This window comes from Pelodiscus sinensis, chromosome 11, assembly GCF_049634645.1.
Source record: "Pelodiscus sinensis isolate JC-2024 chromosome 11, ASM4963464v1, whole genome shotgun sequence".
Taxonomy (NCBI): Eukaryota; Metazoa; Chordata; order Testudines; family Trionychidae; genus Pelodiscus; species Pelodiscus sinensis.
In genome coordinates, this window is record NC_134721.1 from 1,319,579 (window position 1) to 1,344,668 (window position 25,090).

Here is a 25,090-nt window from a genome sequence, read left to right on the forward strand (position 1 = left end):
TGGATCTCACGTGGCTTCTCCAAAGTCCTGGGCGGCGGGTAATGCAGGCCAGGGAAGGCTCAGCCTTCCCAAAACTGCATACAGGCCTGGCCACCGGGGAAGGCTGCCGTCCAGCAACCCCAGCTCTCCAGGGCTTTGTCTACACTGGCGGCTTCTCGCGCCAGAAATACGCACGAGGCTACGCGTGGAATATCGCCCCGCCGCATTTGCATACCTAATGAGCCGCCATTTTTGCAGAAGAGGCGCTTGCGCCAGAAGGAGCATCTACACGGCCCCGCCTTGCGCAAGAAACCCCCCCTTGCGCAACGCCATTATTGCTGAAAATAATCAGCCCAGCGGAATTGCGCAAGAGGGTTTTTCTTGCGCCAGAAGGGGCCGTGTAGATGCTGCTTCTGCAAAAATGGTGGCTCATTAGGTATGCAAATGAGGCTCGGTGCTATTCCACGCTTAGCCTCATTTGCATATTTCTGGTGCAAGAAGCCGCCAGTGTAAGCATAGCCCAGGCGGCCAGGAAGGATCGGGCTAGGGGTGGGTGGGGCTTGGCTTCAGAGGCGGGGCCTCAGGTGGAGGGGGTGGGGCAGAGACTTGCCTTCCCCAGCTGGGCCTTCACCCACCGCCCCGGCCGAGGTCCTGAGCGATTCGGCAACGGCCCCTTCCTGCTGCATCACAAAGCCTCGGCGATTCAACGCTGGTGGCCATCGTTTGTCGCTGAACTGGAAAATCATGGCCAAGCCAGCCCGTCCTGCCCACAGACAGGCCAAAGCTCAAGTCATCGGCAAGGCCTGCAGCCAGGGGCTGTAGGGCCGTGACGGGCCTAGGAGGGGGACTGCAGGGTTGAAAACCTAATTCACCAGCCCAGAATGGTGATGCCTAAATCGATCCCCATGAAGGCAGGAGTCTGGACTCAAAGACCTCTCCAGTTTTAGTGCTCTATGACCGTATGGTCTCCCCGCCCAGAGCCGAATCCTGAAACACCCCTGGCTAAATACTCAAAGCCTCCTAGTCGAGCGCGGCTTGTGCTTACGTGCTTTCCCGACTTGGCATGCGAGTCCGTAGCTCTCGCCCTGTTGCCTTCTGCTGGCCTCAGTAAGCTTCAGGGAGGAGTCAGAGATCTGCACCCCCGTGCTCTTTAGACACGTGACAATTTCACAGCAATTTTACAACATTAAAGCAGCATTACTAGCATGCCTTTCACTGGCCATAAATCAAAAGCCTGCCTCGTCTAGGGTGGCTTGCTATTCCAAGCTACTCAGGGACACGCCACCCTCGCTCGCAATTCATTTTATTGCCATGAAGACATTTGGTAGGTTAGATAAGTCAAGTGCTTACCCTTGCAAAACTTCAGTTCGGACCTCGAGGATCAGATGCTGCGTCACCTGCAGCTTAAACCGCACAAGGACCCGGGAAGACGGTTTTTTTAAGGCTGGGAAGAGATGGCAGGAGAGACAAAAAGACCAGCTCTGTTTTACACTTGTAAAGGGACCCCGCGTAGATGCACATCACAATCTGCGGTACCAAAGCTACATCACGGCAACAAAGCATCCGTTTCCGATTACTCTGTCCCTTTCTTCTATAGCCGCTGGCATTAGAGTGCGCCGTGAGAAAGACACTTTAGATCTAGTTCAGGCAGTTCATTTTCTGTCAGTCAAATCTCCAGCTGAAAATATAAAGGCGGTAATATGACAAGACTTCTGTTTTCATATCTTCCCTCTTGATAAGCTAACCCTAGAGGAGATGCAGTGATCAAATATTTACCAGCAGTGCATCATGGCACAGCCTCTCGGAAAATTAACGACACACGGTTATGTGGGCGCCTTGTTAATGTTGGGATGGGAATGAGAAATGCCAAGATGTTCAAAATTGAAGCGCCAATATTCTTCTGTTCATGGGCTTTCCTGGGGGCTTTCCCGTGGGCTTTCCCGTGGGCTTTCCCGCCTTTATTCCAGGTCAGGGATTTCAGAACAGTCTGAGCATTCGTTGAACACATTTGGGCGTTAATCTTGTTTGAAATATGCAAATGGCCCCGTAGGGTGCAAATCAGAAGCAGCGTTCAGCGCTGCAATGCCTGCTTCACCCCCATTGACACAGGCCCATATTCAGTCAAAGGCACAGAACATAAGAACGGCCGTACTGGGTCAGACCAAAGGTCCTAGCCCAGTAGCCTGTCTGCCAATAGTGGCCAACACCAGGTGCCCCAGAGAGGGTGGACCGAAGACAACGATCAAGCAATTTGTCTCCTGCCATCCCTCTCCAGCCTCTGACAAACAGAGGCCAAGGACACCATTTTATCCCCTGGCTAATAGCCTTTTATGGACCTAACCTCCATGTAGATGAGGGTTAAGGTGCCATAGGAGTACACGTTTTTTTTAAGTTGTTTTTAAAGTTACAGACTAGCGTGACTACCCCTCTGTGGTTTATTTTTTGCTCAGCCGTTGAGCTATTCAGATCCATTCCGACACCCTGGCCCCTCGGTGACGCAGGTCAGCCCCCTTGGCCAAGGCCTGCCCCAAAGCCGCCATGTATGGTGGATCACTGCTCTTTTCCTCACCATCCAAATGAGCCACTGAGGGAGGCAGAGGCGAAAGGACCGGCCCGAGGGAAGCCAGCACCTGTTCCAGTGCCAGGAACTCAGCTCCCTGGCCTGAGTTTATATAACTCTATCATATCCCTGAGGGGGGGATATCATAGATGTATATAAAATCATGGGTGGTGTGGAGAGGGTCGATAAAGAAAAGTTATTTATTAGTTCCCTAAATAGAAGAACTAGAGGACACCAAATGAAATTAATGGGGAGCAGGTTTCAAACTAATAAAAGAAAGTTCTTCTTCACACAGCGTGTAGTCAACCTGTGGAACTCCTTGCCACAGGAGGCTGTGAAGGCTAGGACTATAATAGAGTTTAAAGAGAAGCTAGATAATTTCACGGAGGTTAAATCCATAAAAGGCTATTAGCCAGGGGATAGAAATGGTGTCCTTGGCCTCTGTTTGTCAGAGGCTGGAGAGGGATGGCAGGAGACAAATCACTTGATCATTGTCTTCAGTCCACCCTCTCTGGGGCACCTGGTGCAGGCCACTGTTGGCAGACAGGATACTGGGCTAGATGGACCTTTGGTCTGACCCAGTACGGCCGTTCTTATGTTCTTAGTCACCCTCCCCTGCCAGAGCCACCAGCCTGCTGAGTTCAAAGCAGGCACCCCTCCCCCCCGCTCTGTCACTCTGCCTGCAATCAGGCCTGCGCGTGACGTGAGCCCGGGCACCCGGGCCCGGCCGAGCGGGGGTGTGCGACAAACACCGAGCAGCAGATTTACAAGTGGCTGTGTGAGCACATATCCCACACGGTGCCTCTCCAGGCGTCGCAGTGCGTGCGTGCCTCTGAGCAGTCCGGGCCAGTTAACAGGCCTCCTGTGGAGAAAGAGAAGTTGGCGCCGGGACAAACGCCCCGCTCGCAGGCCGAGGCTGGAAATGGACGTGGCGGTGCCTTCGCCCGGTGATCCCAGCCCCGTGAGATGCTGCCTGGCTTCTTTAGGAACGCCAGACAGGCCGGGGCACGTTCCCCGTATCTCTGCCCAGGTGCCGCTGCACCTCCCGCGCTTTCACTCACCTGCCCCGGAGTTTAAGGGACTCAGTTCACCACTGAGGTGTGGGCCACATTGGGGTCCCACAGCCATGAGCGCGATGAGCACGGCCCTTTGCAAGCGCTCACCCTCGATTAGCACGGGTGCGAGAGACGGGTCCTTTCCTAACCCCCGAAGCCCTGCCTGTCAAGCCGAGAACGGGAGCACAGAGGCACAGGGCTCGGGCTGGCTTTGGTTTTAAATGGCTTTTTCCAGACTCGGTCTTTGCTCAGGGCTTTGCAGTTAAAGGGGAACATGGACAATTGAGAACTGCAATCCAAGTGGCTTGGGGTAGAGGCGACAGGTGCGGAGTTCTGCAAGGCCAATCCACGGTCAACAAACCTGGCAGCTCTCTGCTCCGAGGGCTGGTGTGTAACAGGCCCTTTCCCCGCTGCTCTTTTCTCCCAATCAGTGGTAACGGCAAGGGGTACCGGTAGTGGCCAGGGGTTAATAATCCCCTAGGGTTGCCAGATGGTTTAACCAAAAATACCGACCCCCCCCCCCCCCAAAAAAAAAAAAATCACTGGGGAAAAAGTTCTGTTGAGGGGGGAATAGCTAGAACTGCCCTCGGGCAGCAAAATTTCCACCCAGGTTTTTACTAGCCCAGGGTAAGAGGCTTGGCTCGTGCTAAGCTCCGAAACAGGGGGGTGTCACCTCCAGAGGCGAGCTGGCATCTCCGGCCCTGTGTTTCCTATAGCGCAGATGTCTCAGTAGCCATGAGCGCTGCGGTGCCCGGAGCTATTTTCCTAGCGCCTTCTGCAAGCGTTCGCCCGGAGCAGGACACACAGAGGAGGAAACCCGAGCCATGTTCTCCTCTTGCTCCCACTGGGGAATTCAAGAACCAGCCGCTGGAAGACAATGGAGTAGCAGGAGAAGACGTGCAAGGCAAAGGAGGAGCAGCCTGGCGCCTCGTGACCAGGAATCACGTGATCTCTCCCCGTCACCCATTTCCAGCCCTTGACAAACAGAGGCTGGGGACACCATTCCTACCCATCCTGGCTAATAGCCATTGATGGACTTGACCTCCATGAATCTAGCTAGCTCTTTCTTGAATCCTGTTACGCTCTTGGTCTTCACAGCATCCTCTGGCAAGGAGTTCCACAGGTTGACTATGCACTGCTTGATAAAATACTTCCTTTTGTTAGGTAGCAGGTTTAAAACAATTAATCCAGCCAGTATTGCCAGTCCCTCCCTCCTTAGGGCGATGCATGAACGAGCCAGGTGCTAGAGACAGGCCTAGACTGAACAAAGGGTTTTTATGTCCATATAACGGCAGAATTTCTTATGCTGCCTTTGTCTGCTGGCTAGGGACAGATTCACAGTCTTTAACATCTCCCACCCACCCCCTCTTGCAGCTTCTGTTTTTCACAAGAGGAGGGAAACACGCACATGAACCCCCTCCCCCCCACGCTGCAACAAGGCGTCGTTTTGCACGTCATGTCCTACATACGAATTTTTTTTTAACCAGACCTTTGATACGGTGCCCTCGTTATCTCAGGTGAAATGCTCCTTGCAGGTTGGTCACTGGCTGCTAGGCAGACGTGAAATGAAGTGGTTGGTATCCCTTCACCACTGGCTACAAAACGAATGAGAGACTATTCCATATTTAATATGAAGCCATCGAATGCACGGGCTGAAAACAGCTTGCAAATGTAATCAAAACCCGGGTCTTCCACATCCACCTACCTGCATGGAATGGCAAGTGTTTTCCTTAAAGTGGAAAAACCCGCTCTACTTTACATATTCAAATGCAATGTGGCTCACAGACAAGTTCATTTGGCGAGTTCTTGGAAAGCACTAAGTCTCTCAAGCTTTTTCGGCATGCCACGGTGCCCTTCTTTTCTGTATTCCAACTCTTACGGGGGCCATATGAAGAGAGATAAAAACAGTCTCCTCATTTCTAAGCTGAAAAGTCCCAGTTGGAGACCAGCAGACCAGGGAGACCAGGAGCAAAGCTGTGGAGCACGTGGGCAGCAGGACAGCCGCGGCGCGTCTGGGCTGTCCCGCTGCCCCTGTGCTCCGCGGCTTTGCTCCAGACGCCTGTGGTACAGCAGCTGGGGCACTGCCGGTTGGTCCCGTAGCACCGAGGAGCGGCGCTACTGGAGCAACCCAGCAGCACCCAAGCTGCTCTGCCCCAGGCGTCCCCAAGTCAGCCGCTGCTGAAACTGACCAGCGCTGACTACAGGAAGCCGGAGGCAGAGTTGCTCTGCCCCGGGCTTCCTGGAATCAGCCGCTGATCAGTTTCAGCAGCAGCTGACTTGGGGACGCCTGGGGTTCTTAAGTTGAATCTGTATGTAAGAACTGGCGTCCAGATTCAGCCTGTTGAAACTGATCAGCGGCTGATTCCAGGAAGCCCGGGGCAGAGCAACTCTGCCTCGGGCTTCCTGTAGTCAGCCGCTGGTCAGTTTCAGCAGCAGCTAAATCTGGATGCCAGTTCCGACTTACATACAGATTCAACTTAAGAACAAACCTACAGTCCCTATCTTGTACGTAACCCGGGGACTGCCTGTAGTCTATAAATCATGACAAGGGTGGAGAAAGTGAATAAGGAAAAGTTGTTTACTTGTTCACATGACATAAGAACTTGGTCTGCTGCCTATTAATTTAATTTGGTGTCATGGGAACAACAAAAGGAAGTTTTTCTTCACACAGCGCACAGTCAACCTGTGGAACTCCTTGCTAGAGGATGTTGTAAAGACCACGATTTTAATAGGGTTTAAAAAAAGAACTAGATAAATTCATGGAGGTTAGGTCCGTCAATATTTTTTTTAGCCAGGATGGGTAGGAATGGTGTCCCTTGCCTCTCTTTGTCAGGGGCTGGGAATGGATGACAGGAGACGGATCACTTGATCATTCCGGCTACGTCTACATTGGCATGATCTTGTGCAAGAACGCTTCCAGAAGAGAGCGTCTATACTGGCATGTGTGTTTGCGCAAGAGATGTACTTTTGCGCAAGAGCATCCGTGCCCGTGTAGATGCTCTCTTGCGCAAGAAAGCTCCGATGGCCATTTTAACCATAGGGCTTTCTTGTGCAAGAAATTCATGTTGCCTGCCTATGCTGGCCTCTTGCGCAAGAACAGTTGTGCTAGAGGGCTTCTTCCTGAGTGGGAGCATCATAGTTCTTGCGCAAGAAGCCCTGATTTCATACATTAGAACGTCAGTGTTCTTGCGCAAGAACTCGCGGCCAGTGTAGACAGGCAGCAAGTTTTTGCGCAAAAGTGACAGCATTTGCCCAAGGTCGCGCCAATGTAGACACAGCCTCCCTGTTCTGTTCACTCCCTCTGGGGCATCTGGCATGGGCCGCTATTGGAAGGCTAGATGGACCTTTGGTCTGACCCAATGTGGCCTTTCTTATGATCTTGTTCAAGGAACTAACGTGTGCACACTCAGAAGGGGCTCTCTGTTTGCTTTGACTGGGAAAAGACAGCATTTGGATGCTTGTGGCTTTTCAGACGTCTGTGGGATATGCCTGCTGTCATGTTAAATCTGTGATAGCAAACACAGGTGTTCTGGAGCTATACTTGTAAAGAATCAGAGCAATAACTAGAGCTAGGCATGGAAGGGTTAGTTTTATATGTCAATTTCACTGCAAACACCCCCAAACTAAGAAAAATATTTCCATCGCTAATCATCAACAGGCACTGATAGGCAAAGAAAGACAAATGAATCCTGGGAATTTCTGAGGGTTTGATTTGAGGCTATTTACTGTGGTATTGAGCGTTTGGGTTTTAATGGTTATAACTCTTTAGCCTTTTGAATCTCAATCTCAAATGTCACTAAATAATTGTCTGATTCTCCCCCATGATTTCCTGCAATTGTGAACATTGACATTGATAAAAACTGAAAAAAATGCTTAAACCCCATAGTTCTGGGTAATAGGAAAATGTAAATAGATAATAATCTACATTCATTATTGGGGAAAGTACCTACAAATAATCGATCACGATGGGAAAAAAATCTACTGCTGCCAAGCATAGCTGTTGTCAAATGCCTTTGCTTTGCTCCTGCTGTTACTCATGGTATTTGATCAGCAAAGTTTCTAAGCCAATGGGCCAAATTTATTGCTGGTCCAGCTCTCCTGACTATGGCCCAAGCCCTGTGTACACTGGGCGTCTCTATCAAGTTTCCAGTCAGACTGTGCTCCCGTAACACGTCTGGCGGGTTTATTTATTTACACATTTCTGGCACATTTCATACTGTTTATTGAAAGTCGGGTCAAGCTGGGGCATCTGAATCCTCATTCGGCTCCGACCCTGAAGCGCTCTGACGTTCAGGTGAGTTCACGGCTGATGATCCACATCAACCCCGCTGCAGAGATGCTGTGCAGGTTGCTGTGTTTTAAATCAGCAAACACGGAGAATCTGAGCTATTGCTATTCTCTCCCATTAGCAGGGCACGTCTACACAGCAGGGCTGAAGTCGAATTCAGCAACGCAACTTCAGCTACATCAATTGCGTCGCTGAAGTCAAAACAGCTTAACTTGGCTTTTGGCGCTGTCTACACAGCAGGAAGTCAAAGGAAGAGCACTCTCCCTTCGACTTCCCTTACTCCTCCTGAAATGAGGGTTACAGGAGTCGGAATAAGAAGTCCTCCAGCTCGCCATTATTTTGAAATAACGGCTTGTAGCGTAGACGTGCACTATGTTATTTCGGAATAATGTCAGTTATTCCCAAAGAACGCCATTGTATAGACGCATCCTTAGAAAACAACATGTCCCACATACCACTGTGTAGCAAGTGGTGGAAAAGCTGCCTTCTTCTAGTGACAACTGTAGACCTGAGCTGCAAAACTCTGGGGCTATGTCTACACTGGCATGATTTTCCGAAAATGCTTTTAACGGAAAAGTGTTCCGTTAAAAGCATTTTTGGAAAAGCACGTCTAGATTGGCAGGACGCTTTTCTGGAAAAGCGCTTTTTGCGGAAAAGTGTCCGTGGCCAATCTAGATACACTTTTCCGCAAAAAAGCCCCGATCGCCATTTTCGCGATCGGGGCTTTTTTGCGGAAAACAGAACTATGCTGTCTACAATGGCTCTTTCGAGCAAAAGTCTTTCGGAAAAAGACTTCTGCTCGAACGGGAGCAGCATAGTTTTTCCGGAAAAGCACTGATGATTTTACATTAGATCGTTAGTGCTTTTCCGGAAATTCAAGCGGCCGGTGTAGACAGCTGGCAAGTTTTTCCAGAAAATCAGATGATTTTCCGGAAAAACTTGCCAGTGTAGACACAGCCTGGAGAAGTTTGGATCTGGATTCCAACCAAAGTCCAAGAGTTCTGAACTTGAGTTGAGGTCTCTCACCAGTTTCTTGTATGTCCGTGTCCCTGTATTTTGTCCACGTGTGCTCTGGAGTGACTGGCAGTAAACAGTTGATCGACTGTAGATGCTCCTCAGAGGAGCTCTACCACTAAAAGAATTTGTCGAGTGAATAACCACCTAACAAACTTAACAAATTTTGTTGCAAGCAAAGAAACATAGAATCCCTTGAACTGGAAGGGACCTTGAGAGGTCATTGAGTCCAGTCCTCTGCACTCATGGCAGGATCAAACACCATCTGGACCATCCCAGCTAGATGTCTGTCTAACCTGCTCTAAAATATCCCCAGAGATGGAGATTCCACAACCTCCCTAGGCAACTTATTCCAATGATTAACTACCCTGACAGATAGGAAGTTTTTCCTAATGTCCAACCTAAACCTCCCTTGAGGATAGGGCAAGAAGCAATGGCCTTAATCTACATCAGAGGCCAAGGAGAACAATTTGTCTCCCTTCTCCTTGTGACACCCTTTTAGATACTTGAAAACCACTAGTATGTCCCCTCAGTCTTCTCCTTTCCATACTAAACAAGCCTAATTCTTTCAGTCTCACAACTCATGCTCTCTAGACCTTTCTTCATTCTTGTTGCTCTTCTCTGGATCCTCTCCAACTTCTCCACATCTTTCTTGAACCTTCCTCATAGACCCTACCAACTTCAATACCACGTAAGCATCTTCACAATGTCATTAATTCTCTAAAGTGTATTGTGCTATTTTAAGCCCATCTAGAAACATTTTTATTAAAAGCAGGAGAGGAATGTAGGAGCTTAAGAGATAATAGAACAAGAATGGCATAAACAATAGCTCATCTGACATACCTTAGCTAAGTTCTAACCAAGCATTGGTTTCAGTGACACATCATAACGCCAACAAGATATAATGTTTCTGAGCTGCAGTCGCTTATACACAGAATATCACGAGGCACAACATGGAGCAAATGTATAATGTAACAGGTCATACCAGACGCATACTGCTGCTACTATTTAATTTCAGTTTGGGCCAAAGGCCAATTTTAAAAGATTCCCTCGCAAGCACATTCACAAAGTATGAGCCACTAGGCAACAGGTTGTTTTGAATCCCGTCTGTCAGTCATCTTCGTTGAAGTTCGACCACGGCAAACTCCAGTTCTACGTGGCTCATGGAAAAATCCCGTGGTTTGAATGTCACAGAATCTGAGTAGCTGCAGGCCCAACGCCATGGCCACACTGGAAGATGAGTCCCATTTTGGGTTTTCTTGTGCTTCAGGATTTGTTCCAGTTCTGGCTCACCTGAAAAATATTGCCCAGTAAAATTGCCGCCAGACATTAAGCTAAATGCAACAACATTTTTGATCTGTAGTAATGAAATAAAATGAGTTTGTGTATTATAAGAACGGCCAGACTGGGTCAGACCAAAGGTCCAGCTAGCCCAGGGTCCCGTCTTCCAACAGAGACCAATGCCAGATGCCCCAGAGGGAGTGAACAAAACCGGGAATCATTCAGTGATCATGTCACCCATTCCCAGCCTCTGCCAAACAGAGGCTAGGGTACCATCCCCACCCTCCCTGGCTAATAGCTGTTGATGGACCTAACCTCCACAAATGTATCTAGTTCTTTTTTGAACCCTGCTGATCTGTGGCCCCCAGAGTACTTACCGAGCTAAGTAACTATTGCTAACCTCAGGGACAGGAAGTCCTGAAGTGGAAGTCCATACGTGGACAGAGACAGCATGAGCTCTGTGCACCACGTCCATCCTCAAACGGCCTGGTGTGGTGCACAGACTGGCCCCCACACTGGCTGCCTCCTGCCCTCAACTGCGTCTGGGTTGTCACTGGGCACCATGGAGAAAAATTATGCTGGCACGCCTAGAGTAGAGCACGAATCCACATTCCTTCTGCAGTGGGCACGATACATTAACGCATCCCACACAGGGGGCAACCTTTTCCCTCAGCAGAGAGAGACTCTAAGGCTATGTCTACTCGCGGCTTCTTGTGCAAGTAATATGCAAATGAGACTAAGCATGGAATATTGCTGAGCCTCATTTGCATACCTAATGAGCCACCTTTTTTCAGAAGAGACTCTTGCGCAAGAAGGAGCATCTACACTGCCCCTTCTTGCGCAAGAAAGACCCTCTTGCACAACGCCGTTCTTCCTGAAAAGTAATAGGTGTAATGGCATTGCACAAGAAGGATGCCACGTCTGGGACTCTAAAAATTGAGATTGGTGCTATAGCTACTAGGTGCAACTATCGTCAGCACTTGCCAAGCTGTTTTTGTTTTTCCCCTCTCTTGAAATCCTTTCCTCTTTTTGGGCCAATGGCAAATGCAGCACAATAGGCATCTCCCCAGCAGGTTTCTTTTGAGAGTACAGCCGAACCACTAAGTTAAGACTTGCGAGCACAAAACAGCACTCGCTCTCACGCTCTGTGGCAGAATTAGCACTAGGAGTTGCGTAGACGATACTGTATATCCTGTGCTCAGTGGTCTCTCTTAAAAAAGGGAACATTTATCTGCATATATACGGAGACGATTTCCTATGGGAAGTAGAAGGGAAAGCTGGGACCTGCCGGACCCCACAGGGTGGAAGCTGTTCGCAAACTGCACCTGTTTTGGTGAGCCAAGTCCTGCTTGCTGGGCGTTGCTGTCCGAGCATGTCTCCAGGCTGGCGCCGGGGTGCTGGAGGAGTGCGTTGGAAGCAGCATGTTCTTTTAGCGCCATGATGATCAGTGCATAACCAACCCCAGGAGCTGCTTGGCCTTCCTTTTGCGGCCCTGGTGCTCCCTCCCCTCCCTTGCCGCGTTTCTCTCTCTCTCTCTCTCTCTCTTTTTGCTCCCAGTAGCCTTGATTGTCACTTTCTAGGGCAGGGTCTGCATCTCTAAGGCATGCCTGTGCTGCAAAACCACCACAAGACCCTGGGGGCCCCATACCTTGAAGCCCTGGTCAGCTGCCTCAGGCTTGTGAGGCTAACCAATGCAGACGTTCAAGCTCTGGCTAACCAATGCAGACATCCAAGCTCTGGCGGGTATCTGGGCTCCAAGACCTTCCCCCCTCTCATGAGGTCTCAGGCCGAGCTCCAACCCAGGGCGGAAAGGCACTGGTGCGATTTTATAGCCCCACAGCCTGAGCCCGGCCTCCACTGAGCCTGGTTCTGACACTGTGTCATGAAGCATTTCTTGGACTGGTTTATACAGCGCCTCAAGCGGGCCTCCTGGGGTCTGTCTACATTGCATCTGTACCATCGCTTCGGAACCTTTACCTTGGATTTCACTGGAAATATTGCTTAAGGCTGGCTGCTTCCGCTGCCATTTCCTCCTCTGACCTCCACTTGGCAGGGGAGTCCTCCTCGCCTTTGTCGTGATGCTCCAGCTTTTTAGGGAAAACACAGAACAAAGCATGGGATTAGTTCATGGACTCCCCACACTTCCCCTGTCCCCTTGCCCTGCGAGCGGGGGTGTGGGTGGGCTCCGAGCCAGGCCGCGAATGGTACCCAGGGACTTGGGGGATGAGAGAGGCCAGGATGGATGTAAAGGAAGAGGCTGATGGACTCTGTAGGGGGAAGGGTTAGCAGGAGGGACTGGTAGTGCTGTTTGAGGGGAACAGGGAGTATTAATCAATGGAACGGGATAATTAACTGACAGCCTATGAAGGCAGGACTGACTGATACATTTAGATGACAGTTGAGTGTTTTCGGGGGAGCTGCGCTGCCCGCAATCATCAGGCCATTTTTATAAGAATTTTATGCTCAGTTCTGCTCTTGTTTTTGTGCCCATATGTGGGCACATCTGGCCATGGCCCCAAACTTTCGTGTAGGACAGAGATCCAGTTGCCAATGTTCCGCAGAGGACCAATGGTTTTCTTCTCCTTTTCAATCCAGATACTTTCTTCTCCTTTCCCCACCCTCCCCAGCCCAAGAGCAGGAGACAGACCGCCTGTCCCACTCACAATACCCCTTCTTGTCCTTTAACTACTATTTCAGTTGTTCGTCTGAATAGGAATCAATGGACACGTGTGAATTATTTATCCCGTGCATAATAAAGTGCCACATATTGCAGTGATGGCGACGTGCTGTTATTACTGATGTGGCCATTTGAAATATTGCCTGGACTCCCCAATGGAGGAGACATGGGCAAGCCCCCAGTCCTGCCCTCAGCCCCATCCCTTCTGCCCCAGCCCCACCTCCCCCAACAGTCAACCCCTCCCCCCAGCGGCATGGGGAGGTGAAGCGGCACACAGCCCCATCCTCCCAGCCCTGGAACACGGGGAGGATAGGCAGTCGGGGGCAGCAACACTCCGCCCCCAGTGCGCCTACAGTAGGAATTCGTGGGCAGCGAGGGTGGCGTGTGGCTAGGACCAGGCCTTTGGCTTAGGAAGGCAGTTATTTCCCCTGCTTAGCATACCCACCACCCCTGGGAGGAGACATAGGCATACTGTGTGGTAAAACATCATTCAAGTGACCGTTCACTCGTATGTAGCCTCAAAGTAGCCGCCACGCAACATACAAAGATTATCGTCACTGGACAGAAGACAAATCAAAAACTTTCCCATTGAATTGGTATTTTGGCTCCAAAGCATTGCCAATGTTTGTGATGTGGCTAGATGCAGCGTGCAACACCTTCCTCACGTTACCACTTCCTTCCCCAGAAAAACATTCCAATATTAACTGTTTTTGTTGTTGTCCCAGACTGCTGCAGAAAATAATGGCGTTGCACCTCTTCTTTGTAACCCAACTTTGTTTTCACCTCTGCTCTTAACTGCTTCAGTTTCGGAAATAATGGGACATGTGCCAAGCACACCGATAAACTCAGGTCATTAGCATCTATCCAGCCCACACTTTTATTTGTGATGTTTCTCCTGTGCAGAATCCTGCCAACCAAAGGCCTATACAGTGTTAGAAGAATATGAAATCTGTGTAGCAAAATGTATTTCCTTCCATAGCAAGGCAGATCCGATACAATAGCCATTGCCACATTAAACTGTATTACGGTTCCACTAGTAGAGGACTAAGTTTCATTTTTCTCACATGAGCTGTCGGTAGGGTATAAACGCATCATAACAATTTGACAGGATTAGAGAGAAAGGTGTGCATATCACAGGAAGGTACATTGATGCAAGTGCTGGAGGCAGAAAGTTCTAGGCTTAACCTCCAGGCTTCTCTTTACATTCATTTAAAGAAACTTATGAAAATACCCTACTAACCTCAGACAACTTCGTGTTCCACCATTTCAAGATGCGGTCTTATGGTTAACAGTCTCATCTGCACTTCCAGGAAAATCAATGTTTCAGAGGTTGATCTTCTGGCATTTGATTTCTCGGGTCTGGTAAGAACCCACTAAACCGAACACTCAGGGCACCCTCATCAACCCAGAACTCCTCACATAACCGCCACCAGGCAAATTTGAACCAGGGACCTCTGGAGCTTAATGTAGGAGCCGCTACAGCGTGAGCTATGAAGCCATCTGGCCCTGAGTTTAGGCGACAAATGTTCCTTGTTCTTATCTCATAGAGCTTGTCTAGACTACGATGAAGTTTTGAAAGAGGAATTTGCATACCCTCTTTCGAAACTTCAGCTTAGTCTAGACATAGACCACTTACAGTGAAGCTAAGTGCCACTACATGGGACCATGACCCACACTAGGTGGGTCACACTCGCAGTCATTGAGAGTAAGGGAAGTCGACGGGAGAGTTTCTCCCACTGTGGGGCTGCCCCAGAAAATCAATGCAAGGTACGTCAACTCCAGTGACGCAAATTACGTAGCTGGAGTTGTGTATCTGGCATCAATTTTCTCAGGCAGTCATGAAGAGTAAGGGAAGTTGACCGGAGAGTTTTTCCCATTGACCTCCCGCTGTGGGGCTGTCCCAGAAAATCGATGCAAGGTACGTCAAAACTCCAGGGACTCAATTCATGTAGCTGGAGTTGCATATCTTGCATCCATTTTCTCAGGCACAGGGTCTACGCTGATAGTTTCCTGAGTTTCATGGAGGGTAATTAGCCATAGCAAGAAACAATTTATGAGACAAGAGCAGTCGGTCTTAAAACTCCCAAAGCTGCAGATGGTGCAAATGTGCCATATGGAGACACTGTTGTCATCTTGGTATCCCTTTCGCATACCTCACGCTATCTCCCTGTGTGGTCCCTTTTGTGTCACGACACCCCTTCCTCCATTGCCAGACGTCCTGAGCAGCGCCTTCATCTCCCGCCCTTTGCCCAGTCCCTTGTCTCTCACTGTTGCCTCCAGGACTGGAGCAGACTTTCCCCTGGTCTGTGCCCTCTCCCAGGACCTGAGCAATTGTCCCTTTCTTTGCCACTCCTGAACCCACTTTCACCTATGAGGGGTGTGTCTCTTGTTTCTACCGTTTCCACCACGGTGTCTGTGATGGCGTGTCGGGGAGCCCCCAACCCTGCACCCCCATCCACAGCCAGATGTGACTCTCAGTCAGCCAGTAGAGAAGAAAGTTTTATTGCTTCGGTGTTAGCACAGACACCAAGAGCAGACAGCCTTATTCCTCTTGCAGGAAAGGGCTCACGGGCCCTGAACCCCCTTTTCCTTGGTCTAAAACATCATCACTCAACCTAGTCCAGCCGAGACTAACTCACCCTCCCAGCAACTGGCCCCAGGCAGCCCCACCTCCTGCATTGTCTTGCTCTCAGACCCAATGTCTGTTGTCACTTGGCCCACCGGAGGTGAGACACGGACATACGTCCACAATGAGTCATGCCTGGCCTCTCCCCCCTCATGCAGAGTGAGCTGCGGGGAGGGAACGGGACTGAGGTACACACACACACACACACACACACACACACACACAATGCAGCAGCGAATATAACAGCACCCCCACTACGTCACAGTGTGCCCACCACTGTCTGTCCTGGTGACCCTTCCACACTCCCAGCTGTCCAGTCCGACACAATTTTCCACCGCTCTTCTCCTGCCCCTGCTTGGTTCTGTCTGCACCAGAGTTCCCTCAGGGACCTGCTGCCCATTAGCAGCTGGGGGGCAAGGAGGGGAAGAAGGGGTCATGGCTCCTGCAGCTGGTAGATGGACAAGAGTTGAAAGCAGCCAAGCAACGAACTGGAAGTGCGGTAGGGAAGCCGAGGAGCCGGAGAGGAAATCAAACTGCCAGTAGTAGAGCTGTGTGTCCCTCCCCTTCGTCCTCACCATACACCACGAGAGAAAGCCGGGACCCCGGGAAGACTGGCATAGCTCCGATGTGCTTTGCTGGAGCCAGGATTATAAGCATTGCAGAGGGGGAGCCAAGTTAGTCTGTAACTGGAAAAACTTAAAAACAATGAACAGTCTAGCAGCAGCTTAAAGACTAACAGAACATGTAGATGGTATCGGAGCTTTCGTGGGCACAACCCACTTCTTGAAGTCATTAAAGCAGTTCTTACGCCATGAGTCTGCGTTCCTTTTTGGGGTGTTTCCGGGAAGACCCTGGACAGAATAGAAGACAGAGGATTACAAAACATTTTGTAGAAATGAGCCAGAAAGCCGGAGGCCCAGCTGGAATTGATATTTATTGCAGCATTCGCCTCGTTCCATAACGTTCCGATCCTCCCCAAGGATGGTCTCGGAAGTAACGGGATGCTTATTTTCTCGCATGGAGAAGTTAAAGACGACTGAATCAACTGTGGAACAAAATCTTCCACCAAAGTCTCTGGAGCATCCGCCACGCTTTGCAAAATCATGTGGAGCCTGCAAAATCCATAGTGCAGCTGGACGGGTACTTGCTGCTATATCTGACATTGGTCCCCGTGAGGATTTGCTTGAGGCCATCGAACGCAGACCTCTTGCTGTTCAGCTCCGCTGAGAAGTCCCCAAAACTGACATTTTGTGGCTTTTGCTGCCAGAAAAGCTGGAACCCTTATGTACAATCAGTAGCACAAGTTTATTATTGAACTTAAGCAGCTTGCAGACAAAAGTCTAAGGCTTGTCAGATTCTTGCCTTCTAGGACCAGCCATTTGCTGAGCCTTTTCCGTATCTAATGGGTGTCCAATATAAATGTGTCAGGGAGCAGCTTCTGAAGAAAGCTGCTCATATTCCTCGCCTCGAGCCCCTCAGCGGTGCTCAAGAGACAGAAAACAGATCTCAGTGAAACAACTGTTCAAGATGAACATTTTTCCCCCCATGGTGTCCTGTCAGTGTTCCTTCTTTAATTTCCCTGGTTTGAACGGCAGTCGCTTGTAGCTCATTTTTCAAGCGAGCCATTCGAGCACTGGCCCCACGTACATCTCGGGAGAGGTGACCTATCTTTTGAGATTGACTCTGGTTGGTCTGTGAGGAATTCTTTCCGTGCTATGACTTCTTGGCCTTGAGGTCTCTTCATCGGTTGCTGGAGTGAATTCGGGCTTTGCTATTTTGGTGCCTCTTGGTTTTCATTGTAATCCATAGTCAATAGTCAATCTTTTATGACAGAAACTAGAGCCAATTTTGCCAGAAAGTAATTATTACAGGTGAACTGATATGTGGAGAGTGAGCCCGCTAGGGTTAGGCAGCCATCTTCCTCCTGGGTGCCATGTGACCTCCCCAAATTGGGACTGGGTTTTTTGCCTTTGTTTAAGTCACAACAATTAAAGTTAATTGTTTGGCCTCAATTCTCTCATTCCAGGTTGCTTCTATTTAGTCAAGCTAGAAGGGTGATTCCAGATTCTAATTCATCAGGATAGATTTACTTTAATTTGGGTTGCAGAATAAACTGAAGTACATTTTGGTAGTGTTTTTTATTTCCGTAACACATACACATACCCTAAATAAATATTGGCAACTTACAAACAGAAACACGGAAAATAGCTGTTTTGTTTGCTGAAAACACCATGTTTTCTAAATGGAAATCAGAGCCCCAAATGGTTTCTCACACTTGACAAGAAAGAGGGGGATTTTTTTTGTATCTTCGCAACTGGTAACCTTTACCAATAATCATTTTGTGATCCAAGGTTAAAATGGCTATAACAGGGCAACAATGGAGTCTCTGTTTTTGTCCTCTAACCCCACCTACTCTGGTCATAGAACAGGGGTGGGCAATAATTTTTAAAGCGGGGGCCCACTCCAAGATTTTGGTAGGTGGTCAAGGGCCATACTTCTGTGGAGGGGACACAGGGTGGGCTGCAGAAGGAAGCCTGGGATGGAGGATTGGGGTGCATGAGGGAGTGTGGATCTGGGAGGGAGTTTGGGTGAAGGAGGGGATTACGATCTGGAGCAGGGGACTAGGGTGCAGGGTCAGGGAAGGGAATGGGTGCAGGAGAGGATTCTGGCCTGGGAGAGGGGTGTAGGAGGAGGTAGAGGGTCTGGGAGGGAATTGTGACCTGGAGGATGTGGGAGAGGGGATACAGAGGGTTTGGGTGGTGACCCGGGGCAGGGAGTTAGGTAGAAAGGGGGGTGGGTGCCAGAGGCAGGCTCTGGAAGGGAGGCGCTTACCTAGGTGGCTCCTGTGAGTCTAGAAGTTATGAAAGTTTCCCAGGGCTGCCCTGTGAGCCACAGTAATGCTGGGAAGACCGTAGTGCTGCTCTGTACTATGGGACTTTCTCCCCTTCCCCACCAGCCCCACTCACTGACCTCTCTCACACCAGCGTTTGCAAGCAGGGTCTGTAGAAGAGAGCTTCAGAGGCATTCTCCCCTAGCCAGAGCAGGGCGTTTAGCCTTCCCAGCCCTCAGACCCAGCAGGGATGGGCTGGAGCATGGGTAAGAACTGCATCCATTTAGAACAATCTGCTCCATTTATTCAATGACGAGGGAACAAGATTGGTTAGCAGTCTGGATCGGGCCTGCCAAGCCTCCAGACGCGGCCCGCAGCTGCCTCGCCAGCACCCTTAATAAAGAGCAGTTGCAGCCACTTTAAACAGCAGGCTTCTAACTGCTATGCTGTCTGGGCAGGGAGGAGAAAGCTTTGCACGCTGTCCCCACCCTTAACAAAATCCCTCAGCTCCCATTGACCAGTTTCCAGCCAATAGGAGCTGAGCAATTTTGCTGAAGGTAGGGGCAGTGAATGAAGCCACCTCACTAATATTAATATTGACGTGTACAGAAGCACAGAATCATAGAACACTAGAATTGGAAGGGACCTCAAGAGATCACTGAGTCCAGTCCCCTGCCCTCACGGCAGCACCAAGCATGGGCTACATCATCCCTGACAGGCGTCTGTCCAACCTGCTCTTAAATATCACCAGTGATGGAAATTCCACAACCTCCCTAGGCAATTTATCCCAGTGTTTAACCACCCAGACAGTTGGGAAGCTTTTCCTAATGTCCAACCTACTCAGTGCAAGGTATCCACTGAGAGAGTGTAAAACCATGACATTCCTTTCTTCATCTGCAACAAGCTGGGTCCAATAAACCACCAACTGAAATGTTTGCCCATCACTGACTCCATCCATTGTCCAATCTGCACATGATCCATGTCAGCCATGACTTCATTTTGATTATAACGTTCTACCTCTCTTTAATAAACGATAGGACACTAGGTTGGTTGTAATCCAAGACTTTAGTGCAGACCCAGTCTCAGCCATAACTGTGACAGTACTTTCTGAGCTTGGGAAGACATTATGCTCGCAAAATGTCTTAGACTAGGTCTGCACTACACTCGGCAGTTCAGCCTAAGGTATGCAACTCCAGCTCCGTAAAATACATAGGTAGAGTCGGCTTATCTTAAACCGAGCTTGGTGGTGTTCCCACAGCAGGAGGCTAATGGGAGCAAATGTTCCTATTGGCTTCCCTTGCTCCTCATAAAAGGAGGAGAATTGAATGCCAGGAGCCCTCTGAGTTTGATTTAGCAAGCCTTAACTAGACTCACTCAATTGAACTCCGGCAGATTGATCGTGGAAGTGGCAATTTTCCTTTTAGTGTAGACAAGGCCTTAGTCATTTACATCATCTTAAGGATAGCCAAAGGCAGAGATTTTCTAAGTTGCCCAAGGGAATCTGTATGCCCACTTCCTTTGGGCAGCCCCATTCCTTATGCAGCTTCATCCAAAGCCTACATTCTCACATAAGCTGGACCCTGGGAGTTGGCGAACAGAGACCCGTGGATCTTAGTGCATGAGCCTCTACAACATGAGCCAAAACGTTACATGGGTTCTCAGCTAAGGCTGTAGAGCAGACTCGCTCTCTCTGTGTAAGTGGTCTAAGTTGCACTAGATGGGACAGTGCACCACACCCAGCAGGTGCATAGGTTACACTACAATTCTACGCACGGTCATGAAGTTAGTTTGTGTGTTCAAGGGGGCACAGGATACTGCAAGAGAAAACACTTGCCAAAGTTGGGGAGTATTTGTTTTCAGGGGACTCCGCCACCCTGAAAAGCTAGATTCCTACTTGACCTCACCATCAATCTCACGTACAGCCAAAATGCGCACGTTTCTGGCCTGAAAATTGGCCTAAGCACCAGTGCACATTTCCTACAGAGACTCTTGCGCAGACAGATTGTGGTGAGCAGAGATGACAGGAAGCCGCTGTGCCTCGGTGCAGTGTGCTCATAAAGTGGTCGGCTGAGGGTGAGGCCTTACTTCTGTCCTTCCCCCCAACAGAGTTGAGGCTGGCAGCTGGGCCCCCAGGCATGCAGGGCTGGCAGGCGAACCCTTGCTGTGCAGCATGGGGCAGGCAGCCAGCACCCCTGGGTGCATGGGGCTGGATCCCAGAGGTGCTGCAGCACCCCACCCACCCTTAGCTCCCTTCCCATGCCTATAAGCTCTGCTCCCACTGCTCCCATTTGGCTGGGAACAGGAACAGTGCAGGGCAGGATCACCAATGTGGCTAGCACCGCACCTCACCCCCATCCCCTGTCCTGACTCTTATATCCCACCCCACACACCTCCAGCGCCCTGCCCTGAGCCCCCACACTCCCCAACCCTGACTCCTGCCCCCCAATCCTCTGCTCTGATACCCCCTGCACTCCATCTCACACATCCATGTCTGGTACTGTCATATTGCAACCCCCCACACACCGCGCCGGGTTGTGATAGGACAATACCCGTAAGAAATGCAAGTTACTTTCACCCCTGCCGATGAGTATTCATATTTAGACACAAATGAAAATCCCTACGGTGCATCTAAGCTCATTTTAACAAACATCTGTCGTGCAATAAAAATGAAGCTTTCCACCCCCTCTAGCTCCCAGGGGCTGCTCCCAGGGAAGAGCGGAAATAGCTGCCGTTTCCACTGTTCGAGGCGAGTGGGTTTAGCAGCTCAAACCGAGCAAAGCTGGAGGACTTGAGCTCACGTCTTTGCGTGCACAGAGGTATTCAGATGTAGGACACATTGAAGCCTGCATTTTTATTTAAGGGGATTCTATTTCTGCAAAGCTTTGGGGGAAAGAATATTTTATCGGAAGTTATCCCATTTTATCTACCTGAAATGATTTTCTGGAGCAGTTGCTTTAACCGAAGCTCCACAAATGGTTCTGATTAAAGATGGAGAATGACTGACCCGTACATCTTTTCCCCACACATCTTAGTTCCCTTCCCTCAGGTTATGAGGCCAAAATTTACACCTTGATTAATGTTAATGGCCTGCAGCCAAAAAGAATGGTTATTTTTTCCCTACAAGTGACTTTGTTAATGGGGTTAGAGAAGAAGCATTCAGGGCACCAGTGAGAGAGTGAAGAGAGGAGGACCTGGCATCACAGGGGTTAAACAAAGCCTTTTGGCCCAGCTTGCCCCGCCCCACTTTGCCTGTAGCCAATGCCAGGCCTGGAGGGAGGATAAAAGGAAGGAGCCAGGCTCACTGAGAGGCTGACCAGCAAGGAGGCAGGAGCGCCGTCCACTTGGCCAGCTGCAGGTGCAAGTTAGCCTCCAGCCCCACCCCTTGGGACAAAGGGGGAACCTGCTAGTACCCTAATTAATGGGGGAATCTGGACTCTTGGGGCCACGCCCCAAACGTAAAGACTTTACTTATACACTGGGGCAGAGTTTCTAGGCCGGGGCACCGGTGTCAGGGTTCTGCACCCCTTTTCTACCAGCTAATTCTATGACCTAACCACTAGGCCACCCCGCTGCAACATTAAATCCAATGAAAGATTTTGGGTTCCAAATTCTCTATGGAACCAAACTTCCGAGTTCCCCGTTGTGTGGGAAAGGTGCCGTCTCTTGTAAGAGGCAGTCGATGTAGCCTGGAAGTGAACACTGCTTCCCACTCAGCCTCCCTGCCTCAGCAAGACACCGAGACACATATTACACAGCTTAACACCACCCTTGCAAAGGAAATTTCACACAGTTTCTGCCCAGTCGCCTTCAGGAACCAAGACTAAACATGTATGTTTTGCAAGCGCCTCACTGTGTTACGATGGGTCCATAGCCAGGGTTCAGGGCCCCGTTGAGGTAGGTGCTGTACAAACAGCAGGTATCTGTGGAGAGCCCCTCCCAAGCTTTAGGGGCAGTGTGAGGGGAAAGCATGATAATGCCTGTTTGAAAATGTATCAAGAAGGTGACGGAGGCTGGCACCAAGGGCCATTTGAAGGTGAACGTTCACAGTTGGATACAGAACGAGAGATGACAGAGAGCCCTGGTCTACGTTAGGGCGCCATTTTGAAATAACCTCCCTTAGGCCGAATTTATAAGTGGAGCATCCACACTGCCAAGCCCGCTATTTCAAAATAACGAGCCGCTTATTTCAAAATCTGCCCTCCTGATTTTCTCAGGGAATATTGCTAATTTGGAAATAGTTATTTCCAAATACTTGTCATGGGGATGCTCTGGTGCTGCTTTATCGAAATAACAACTCTCCAGAGTCATTCAAACTAATTACACCCCAGTGCTTCCTGGGGCTCTAAGTCGAGTAGCGCGTCCACATTAACGGAGCCTGCCTCGGAGTAATTTCGAGGCTTCCCCATAGTGGGGACACGCAATTTCGATTTTGTTATTTTGGGAGTTATTACATCAATTTTAATTATTTCAACATAGTTTCCTAGTGTAGACATGTCCCGAGGGAGGGGACTGAAAGAGAAGCCAAGCAACTTCTGTTTGATGCAATATTTTCTACTGCCAGAACCAGGATTCCAAAAAGGGGGCGTGAAAGTCACAGCAATGAGCTTGGAGAATGATCGTGCAGCTGCATCGTGACCAGAGATGAGCAATGCTGTTTAAAGGGCCAAGGAAAGCAGAGAAATGCAGGAGTCAACATTATCAGCAGCCTGGGCAAGGATTGAGGAGGCGTGATAGGAGGATGGACAAAGTCCAATATAGTGTCCTCTGTTGGACTCAGTGCAAGAGGACAAGGTTGTCACAGATCTTTTGTGAGGAGAGGGTCCTGTAGAGGAACAAAGTCTTTGCATCATTGGTGAAATTTTAATCCTAGCAACTTGGCAGTTGATGAGACAATCAAGTGGAACGTAAAAACATAGACCCTCCCCCCTTTCTGCATGAGACAGAAAGAGGGAGAGACCATGGAACTAGATGTACGTGTTGAAGCACCCAGAGTTAACCTGTTGGTATCAGAGTTCATGAACACCAATCAAGAACGGAAGTTTCTTCTATGAGATCTTGAATGGATTCAGCTGTCATACTCCATGTAGAACGACGTGCTCTCCGGAAGAGAGATCCTACCAGCATGTGGAGCAGGAAGCAGCAACTTCAGACATACTAATAACAAGTACTTCTGTAGGACAAGGCCTGGACACCTCGAGGAAAGGGACTGCAGAATTACCCGACTGCAGAGCTGTGCCAGGAAGCGTAGCTGCAACGTGCAGATGTCGCATCATGCCGCGACACGCTGGCCTCTAAACACGATTTTGTACTGCAACAACATGTTGTGTGTCTTTTTGGAAGTATCAATAATCTTCCAGAAGAGAAAGGTTAAAAAAAAGGCCCATTTCAAACACAGACCCATCCAGCAGCAACATTCAGTGCCCGAAAGCAAGTCAAAGGCAGGGAAAAGATCAGGTTTTTGCATGCGTAGCTGTTTGAGAGAATATAACTCAGCCGTGCTAATTTATTCTCGGGTCTATTTTATAATGTATGATGTTTACATTTCGGAGTCATTCCCTCTAAGGAGGGGACAGAAGGCAAAAAGAAACCAGACACTGATTGTAGCCAACTCTATTATGTTATAAACTCATTTTGTAATCCTGGGCCAACACTGGAGCACATATTACACAATTCTCAAACCACAGTCGCTGGCGAAATTACACACTGTGTCTGCTCAAGATTCTTCAAGCACCCAGAGTCTTGTTTACCAGCCTACTCCATCTCCTTGTCTTGCCGAACAAATACATTCACTATTTCCAAGGTATGCCCTTCTTCAAGCAGATCATTTCTGATATCTGACTTCTTGGGTTTCCTGATAAATTACCCTCTTTTCTCACCTCAGGCAGAAAATACTCTTCCACCAATAATCTCCGACTGTCAGGTCTGATTACTTGTAAACAGCCAGGCTCTTTGAATATTTCGGTTTGCGAAAAGTGTTCATTTTCTCACTCATGGCTCCCCGTGCGAGGCTGCTGGCAAACCTGACAGCTGTGCTTTGTGTTATTTTATTAAAGTTGTTAGTGCCACGGAATGGTTTGTGTTTTCATCCCTGTTGGCCTCCGGGGCAGCACAAGATTGTTTTATGATCCATTCACATTGCGGAACGTCTGTATCTTCCCCTAAACAGGGGGGAATTCACAATTCACGAGGCAGCAGGCTACCGGGGTCCTGGGTGTAGGTCTGGTGGCTGCTTTGTGTACTGAGTACATGACGGTGTCTGCAACTATGCAACGCCCTTGGAAGAAAAGCAGATGTCCTTAATGGAACTTACAAGCTAAAAGTTCTGAAAATAGCTTTTCTATTAATTAGCAAAGTTGCTCTTCTCAATGCTTTATATAGTGTTGACGGTTAAGAATTTATAACCACCAAAGTATTTAAGTACAGTATTTTGACATAGATTCTTTCCAGTGCTCTCATTTTCCTTGTATTATAATAAAGCTTGATTGCTTAGTCAATGATATATTGTAACTGCATATTATCACACTGGTAGCCGAACAAAGATCTGAGCCTTTTCCAGCCTCGCAACTTAGATGTGATATTAAGGACATAAGAACAGCCATACTGGGTCAGACTAAAGGCCCATCTAGCCCAGTAACCTGTCTGCTGACACTGGCCAATGCCAGGTGCCCCAGAGGGAATGAACAGAACAGGGAATCATCAAGTGATCCTACCCCTGTAGCCCATTCCCAAACACAGGCTAGGGACACTATTCCAGCCCATCCTGGCTAATTGCCAGTGACG

General features: G+C 49.3%; 1 protein-coding gene across 18 annotated transcripts in view; it reads right to left on the bottom strand.

Moving 5' to 3' along the window:
- Positions 1 to 9,891: 9,891 nt before the first annotated feature.
- Positions 9,892 to 25,090, bottom strand: part of FHIT (fragile histidine triad diadenosine triphosphatase) — a 1,115,730-nt gene continuing 1,100,531 nt past the window's right edge. For all 18 annotated transcript variants that reach the window (XM_075938458.1, XM_075938456.1, XM_075938457.1 and 15 more), the window contains 2 exons: positions 12,155 to 12,264; positions 9,892 to 10,189 (listed from right to left, as the gene is read on the bottom strand). In XM_075938458.1, coding sequence (XP_075794573.1) covers positions 12,163 to 12,264 — 102 coding nt within the window. In that variant the 3' untranslated portion in view covers positions 9,892 to 10,189; positions 12,155 to 12,162. The remainder of the gene's footprint in view (positions 10,190 to 12,154; positions 12,265 to 25,090) is intronic.